Source organism: Lagopus leucura, unplaced genomic scaffold (genome assembly GCF_019238085.1).
Source record: "Lagopus leucura isolate 7727_CA_CO unplaced genomic scaffold, USGS_WTPT01 Super-Scaffold_100004, whole genome shotgun sequence".
Taxonomy (NCBI): Eukaryota; Metazoa; Chordata; class Aves; order Galliformes; family Phasianidae; genus Lagopus; species Lagopus leucura.
Window position 1 is genome coordinate 68,602,436 of NW_024962264.1, and position 7,198 is coordinate 68,609,633.

General features: G+C 49.5%; 1 protein-coding gene across 1 annotated transcript in view; it reads right to left on the reverse strand.

Moving 5' to 3' along the window:
- Nucleotides 1–929: 929 nt before the first annotated feature.
- The window catches only part of ADAM33 (ADAM metallopeptidase domain 33), a 24,677-nt gene continuing 18,408 nt past the window's right edge, over nucleotides 930–7,198 (reverse strand). The window contains exons 17-24 of the mRNA XM_042871042.1: nucleotides 7,065–7,142; nucleotides 6,052–6,160; nucleotides 5,688–5,838; nucleotides 5,029–5,119; nucleotides 4,404–4,649; nucleotides 3,890–4,053; nucleotides 3,089–3,106; nucleotides 930–2,027 (exon numbers count right to left, since the gene is read on the reverse strand). Coding sequence (XP_042726976.1) covers nucleotides 1,976–2,027; nucleotides 3,089–3,106; nucleotides 3,890–4,053; nucleotides 4,404–4,649; nucleotides 5,029–5,119; nucleotides 5,688–5,838; nucleotides 6,052–6,160; nucleotides 7,065–7,142 — 909 coding nt within the window. The 3' untranslated portion in view covers nucleotides 930–1,975. The remainder of the gene's footprint in view (nucleotides 2,028–3,088; nucleotides 3,107–3,889; nucleotides 4,054–4,403; nucleotides 4,650–5,028; nucleotides 5,120–5,687; nucleotides 5,839–6,051; nucleotides 6,161–7,064; nucleotides 7,143–7,198) is intronic.

Sequence of the window (7,198 nt, forward strand, 5' to 3'; positions counted from 1 at the left end):
CTGCAACAACAGGAGATAAAGGGAGTGGGATGGTACTGAAGGGCAAGACTCCAAGGCAAGGGGCATTGCACCAGCTTGACGCAACCATCCAAGTGCCCCCTCCAAAGTAAGGCGGTTTTCTGACTGCAGCATCCACATCTCTCACTTCGTCATTAAGCTAAATGATCCAAGTAATTAAGAAAATGTTTTCCAGTCCCTTCATCATTGCAGTGACTTCTCCAAACACTCTCCAATTGTTTAACCCTCTTCTAACACCTACACAGAGAGAAGGATACAGCAGCTCTGTAGGCTGGAGATCACAGAAAAGAACAGGACTTTGGGCAGGTTTATAGACCTGCTCATTTATCCCATCCTCTGGAAGTCAGCTGGGAATGGTCTCAAGATGTCTCCCTCAAACTAAATGATTCCATGAGGCTGGATCTGGTATGGAATGATGTGAATCATGTGAAGGTATTTCAGACAAGACCAGTAAGCATGAGTAAATACTTCAAAATTAAAAATAATAATAATAATAATAACCATGAGAGAAAGGATGTTTTAGGTTGACTTAACCACAGCCATTTTGTAATACTGGGGATAATGAAACAGCAGAATGCTTTCTTGAGGGCCGTCCCTGAGCCTATACCATGAGCAAGGCACATGGTCATTGGTTGGACACATCCCAAAAAGTTTAATCCTAGGCACAGTGGGTTCTAACCCAAGTTTGTCGATGCGTTGGACCCAACAACCCCAGGTGTAAGCCAATGGAGGGGCTGCAGGGATGGCTGTTTGCAGTGGTATGGTGGGAGAACCAGAGTTCTTGATATCTGGAGGGCTGGGGGACTTGTGAGCAAGAAAACAGCCGGAGGAGCCGGGGGACTGTACTCTTGTTCTCATTACAGACCCTGACAGAGCCGCGTGTCAAGTCATAGGAAATTGGCACGGAATAGTACTGTGCAAGTCAAGAGCACCTTTCATTTGAGGATTGTAAAGCCCTTTCAAGACATCAGTCCGTCAAACCTCACAACATCCCTGTGAGGTAGGCATTACCCCCCATTTCACAGGCGGGGGGAACTGAGGCACAGAGAGACGCAATGGCTTGGCCAAGGCCTTTGTGCAAGCCAAAAGCACAGGCAGGATGTCTTCCCGCTCTTGTTCCTGGCTTGTGGCTCCTTCCCACTTCAGACAGCAGTGATAGCAGCTCACAAACCACTTCTGGGCTTGTCCCATGAGTGGGGAAAAATGTAACGTATTTGAAGAGCTCCTGGGCCCCTTGAAAGCACCAGCTGTCACCAGCACTGCAGACATTAAACCGTTTCCCAGATGGCTTCTCCTTCCAGGTGCGGCCCCAGGATTGCCACTGTTTGCTCTTGTGCAATCAGGTAAGGGGCCAGGAGGAGCCTGAGAACTTGGATCCTTCACGGATATGTCTCAGCACCTGATGGCACAGTCCAAACTGGCAACTGTTTTTGTCTCATGGCAAATGTCTCTCCGGAGACAATGCCCAGCATTGAACTCTGGTGGCCATGGGTGGTGGGGGGGGGATCTCACCATGACTGGAGGAGAAGGAGGAGGTAGCTAGAAGGATATTAGACAGCTTTTGCCGTTGTCAGCATCTTTCATCAGTGTTGGATGTTCAGTTGACCCCAGGTCACCCCAACCAGCCCATGTGCAACGTCAATAAGAAATCAAAGCTGGTGGGTGAACTGGCAAAGAAGTGATGGCAAGAGCTGCGGTGGAGTTTCCACCATGGTAACCCCACACTGCAACCCTTAGTTATACCATGGTACCAATTTCCCCTCTCTTCCCCCCACCACTACTGTTTTGTGCTGAGTACTCACTCTGTCTTATAAAAATAGTCCTCTGGTATTAAAAATTAAAAAAAAAAAACCAACAACAAATAAAATGAGAGGAATAAAAGACCCCTGTCGCCAGCAGCAGTGCAAATCGGGAGAGCCAGCTCAGGAAGGATGGGCTTAAGGTGTCCTTTGGTTTGTCACTTCTTCAAGGGGAAGGAGGTTGATTGGACTTTGATGGCTGGGACTGGCCTAGAGCAAGTAAAAAGAGAAAGGAAACAATTCAACAGAGCGCAGAGAGACCAAGCATCCACCATTTCCATCACAACCATCCTTTCACATCTCAGGAAGGGAAGATCTGCTGCTGTCTAAGAGATCAGAGAGGATCCGAGATTGTCCCGGTCACAGACATCCTCTCTCATTTTTTACAGTCCCAGACTGTATTGCTTTGAGGTGCTGGCCTTAGGCATATCTTCCATACATTGACAGGAGACAAAAGCACATGTTGGCACCAGGCAATAACCAGTGGTGACACCTGGGAGCCTACCTGCTGCTGGAGAGATGTCTCCCAAGGGGTTCTCAGTTTCTCAAGAACAACCAAGGCGGTTTGTGCACTACCAGAGATGTCACCAAGCCAGCCTTTGTAAGAAAGACCCCATAGTCTGAGAACTCATGAAATTGCCCACCTCAGCCAACCAGGAAGGACATTTCCCTATCTCTTACCACACTGGTAGTGCCTAGTAATGAATCAGGACTGGGATATGGTACATCCCACTTCCCAGCACATCTGGCCCTGCCAGTCTACGCTTCCTGAAGCTGGCATTGGTTCAGAATTGTATGGCTGAAAACAGCAAGGGCAAAAGTGCTTTATCTTGGAGGGAGCCAGGTCGAGCTGCAGAGATGTTCCAAACTTTTTTTTGGACCAGAGAACAAGCTTATTTTATCTGCTAGGAGAGACAATTTGTAGAGATTGAATTACATTGAGAATTTTGGGGCACATTCAGCCTCCTTGTGGTGCTAACCACAAAGGAACACGGACCTAAAATAGTTTCAGAAGATCAAAGCAGTAATTAGACCGTCTGGGGATGAGGGTCAACGTTAGTTCAACATGGCATCTTCCCTACATGGCTGGAGAAGGCCTTGGCTATCATGAGGGGATACAAAAGTGCCCACTGACCCATTTTCATCGAATTCAGCAGTACAGCACGAGTTGAAAGGAATGAGATTCTGGGAAGGGAGACATTTAAACTCCAGCTTGACGGGTCAAAACCTAGGGCACTAGGTCCCCCATATTCCTGCATTCTGCAACTCACCTTTGAGGTGGCATCGGCCTGTAGGGAGGAAAGATGAAAGAGACCATCATTGTCCATCTCTCCACTGTCCCCCAGCAGCAAACCAGAAGTCCTCATGCTCCGGGAGGCAAAGCCACATGCACCCACCAAAATATGGTATTCCCCTTAATCCATCACGACCCAACAGGACCAAAAACTCAAACCCTGGTCACCATTGACCAACCTTGGCCAAACCCCTCAATGTCCAAGCAGGTGGAGGCATGGCCACAGATTCTGAGCCTGTGGGTGCTCTAACACACAGGAAGGCTTTTCTCCTGCACTATGGGCATGGGGTTGATGGTAGGGTCAACATTTGGGTAAATTCTTGGCTTGCAGTTGTTCCCCACATGGCAGGATTTGGGGGATCAACTGATTTCCTTCCTATTTGTTGCTGTTGCCCCTAGAAGCTGGGCACCAAAGCCATTTTCCAGGTTCCCTCAAGCCTGGTGGGCTTCAAGTTGCTCTTCAGCCCCAGCAGCAGGCACAGACCCCCAACACACCAGACATACTGGGGAGGACTATGAGAATCATCGAATCATGGAATCATAGAACAGCTTGGATTGGAAGGGCCCTTAAAGATCATCTAGTTCTGACCCCACCTGCCATGAACAGAGTTACCACAAAATGCAGGCCATGCTGTAGATGAGGGAACTAAAAGCAAGCCAGGGCACACTGTATTGAAATTTAGGATGTCCCATACAAACATGACCCATGAGACCCTGCTGTGTCTGCCTGCATGGCCCCGGTGTGCTGGGAAGTAACTCAACTCCTCCTTCAACTTACTTGGATGGCCTCGTAGAGTGGCTCATGGCACTTGTACCAAAGGCCTTGAAGTTGGTAGGAGGGACCGTGACCAGCAGGGTCTGTCCATGTGCAGGAGGCAGCTCTTTGGCCAGAAAAGGACATCCAGGCAGTGGCCGACGTGGTGGCTGGTGCTTTGGACCTACCTGGAATCACAGAATGTTTAAGGAGAGACAACGTCCTTAAGGAAGCCTCCAGTGATGTTTTACAACCCCTTTTGTAGAGCTGAGGTCATAGAATCATAGAATACCCCAAGTTGATAGGGACCCACAAGGATCATCACGTCCCAGTCCCTGTTGCATGTTTCAAAGCAAACAACTGTACCCAAAGTACCCTAAAATATTCTCAGCATCTACCGAGCTTTCTTCAGCACTGCAACAGATTCATCTCTTAGGATGCCATGGCAACTCCCCAACAGTGTCCACTCCAACAGAGCCACAGGCAGCCAAAAATGGGGAACTCTGGCAGGGAAGACCAGCCAGCCAACACAACTCACCACTGGGGTCCTCACAGGGCTGGATGGAAGAGGTTTCTTAGGAGGAGGCAGCTTTGCTTGAGAGACGACCGTTTTGGAGGGCACCAGGGGTGACTTGCCAGCTGGAGGAGGTGGCCTGGCAGGCTTGGGGTCCCTTGGGCGTGGAGGGATGGAGTGAGGAGGTGGACGAAAGGGATGGACAACATTGATGGGTTGGAAGCCGGGTTGGCGAGGGCAGGTTTTGGGGGGGAATGCAGCCCGCGTTGCCTGCAGAGATGAGAAAAGGAAAAACCTAAGTGCATTTTCCTAGGGAGACAGGTTCTAGGTTCTTGGCTTGGGCGATCCCAAGGCCACCAGAGATGCAGCAACCACCAGCAGAAGTGTCTGCCTGCCTGGAGAAACAGTGAGAAGCCATCAGCTTCACTCTGCCATGGGGATGGGGTCAATTCCCTGCAGAGTATCCTAGAAGTCAATGAGATCTTTTGGGGCACACAAAGCTCAAAAGATCCATTTTTAGCAGGAAGGCTACAAGGGCTCACACCATGGACACAAGGAAGAACACCAGCCCCATTGCTAGAGGGAAATGCCACACCACAATATTGTGACCAGGGAGGAAAGCAAACCTGGATGCTGGGATGTTACTTACTTTGTTACCGTGGCTGGAGGTGGAAATGTTCCGCAAGGTGAAAGCAGCTTTGGAATGGCCACTGGTTGCCTTCCGACCGAAGGCTGTGTTCCTGCCCAGGATCATAAACATAAATCACAGAGGGCAAAATAAAGCAATCATCTTTGCAACAGCTGCCTCCCAAAAGCCTGCATATCAGCAAGGTCCTGTCTTTGGGAACAGAAATGCCTGGCAGGGCTAGGAGGGCAGGGACAACGAGTCAATCTTGAGTAAAGGCATTTATGAAATCAGTAGGCATATAAAAAGGCACATGTCTGGCTCTCCATTTTCTTCTCAAATGCTTGTATCTGTGATATGCGTGTGAGCCTGTGCTGGGAAAGGAAATAATGAATACTCAAATTCTGTGTTCATTTAGAGCCCTTCCAGCTCTTGCAGCCTGCTAGGAGCAGATGGCAAGGGAGATCCTTGCTACCAGGCTGCCTTCATCATCACTCTCTAGGGTCACCCCATCCAACAGATCATTCCTGTCCTCTGCACAGGAGAGAGTTGAAAGCCTCAGACCGTCCCCAGGAAGAGCTGTTTCCATCTCAAAGCAATCTCAGATCTTATTAAAGCTCGTGCTGTGCTCTAGGGTCTAACTGGGCCCCCAAGAGAGAAGAAATGTAGGACATATCACCCACCTGTATGTCTCCCGGCTCCTCCTCCTTGCCTCCTTGATCCATTTATTCAGAAGCGAGTTCTCCCGCCGGTACCAGAAGTAAATGCTCCCCACCAGGGCCGGGAGGAAGAGCAGGAAGATGAGCAGAATTGTTACCAAGATGGCTTCATGATCTGTCAGGGAAAGCACAAAGATTAATGCGGGGCCAGAAGAATCATCAGCCTCTGGGTTTGCTTTGGTAGGGGCCAAATCCAGAGCACGGCTCCGCTCGGTCTTAAGGAGCGTGGCATGGCGATGATGGGTTGATAGTTGGACTGGATGATCTTAGTGGCCTTTTCCAATCTCAAGGATTCCATCTCCACCCCACTGCTCCAGCCTGCACTCACTGTCATGCTGCACGGGTCCGCTGTCCACGCTGCCCCCCAAGCCTGGCTTCTCGCAGTATGGAGGAGCCCAACCTGCATTGCAGTGGCAGTTCTTGTTGCTGTTGCAAACCTGCGGGGAGAGAAAGAGGGCTGGAGACCAACAGGAATAGATGAAAATGAAGATCCATAGGACAGGGCAGAAATCAGGTGCCAATGGCAGGAATCTGGGCAGGAGGAGCTTAACCCTGCTACCATTCACCCCTTGGACATCACTTGGATCATGCCAACTTTGCCCTCAAATCTGTGATTGCAATGTGCAGACATATTTTCCTGCTGGCAGTACTTTTCCTGCTCTTTGTTGTATAAACCCTGCAGAGAGGTATCTCATAACTTCAGTTTTACACTTAGTGCTTTGTGCCTCGGTGCTTTGTGCTAAGCCAGAATTTCATTAAACATCTTCCCCTTGGGGTATGTCCACCCAGTTCACAGCATTGCTGAAGCAGAGAATCCAAACCAGGAGCCTTAACTAGGCTGAGTGTTGACTGTTTTACCTATTACCCTTTTTCATAACCAAGCAGCATTTTGTTTGCTGTTTCTTTACCTGACAAAGCCAATGGCCTAAGCAGTCCTCATCTGCAGGCGTCGCATTTTTGCAGCCTTTAAGCTTTGGACAAGAGTGGTTTTTTTCTATTTGCTGAACAATTTCCCTGCATTTTTTGCAGTCCCAGTTGAGTTTCTGATCATTGCTTTGTTCTCAGAGGGAACAGACACCTGCTCCGAGCTCTGAACGCCCTCCAGTTCAAACTGTACCCCGATCCAAATTTTGCAGATGGACATTACAGCAAGAATGATTTTCTCCCTCTCACTTGGACGCAGATAAGCAAAGACCTCAGCTCGGTCTCACCCACAGCTGACCTCCAAGTGAAGAGTTATGAAAAGCAGATGCCCGCTGTGTCGCAAAGCTCATCCCGGTGGGAGATGACTTGGTGTTGCATAAGGATCTGAGCTGCTGTAGGTCTCAGATGGAAACTCACCCCATGGCCGTTGCACTGGGAAACGCACTTCTCCAGCTCAAAAAGGGAGGCATTCTGGCACCGGCGGTCTTTGCAAACCTGAGAAGAAGAGGAGAGGAGAGGAGAGGAGAGGAGAGGAGAGGAGAGGAGAGGAG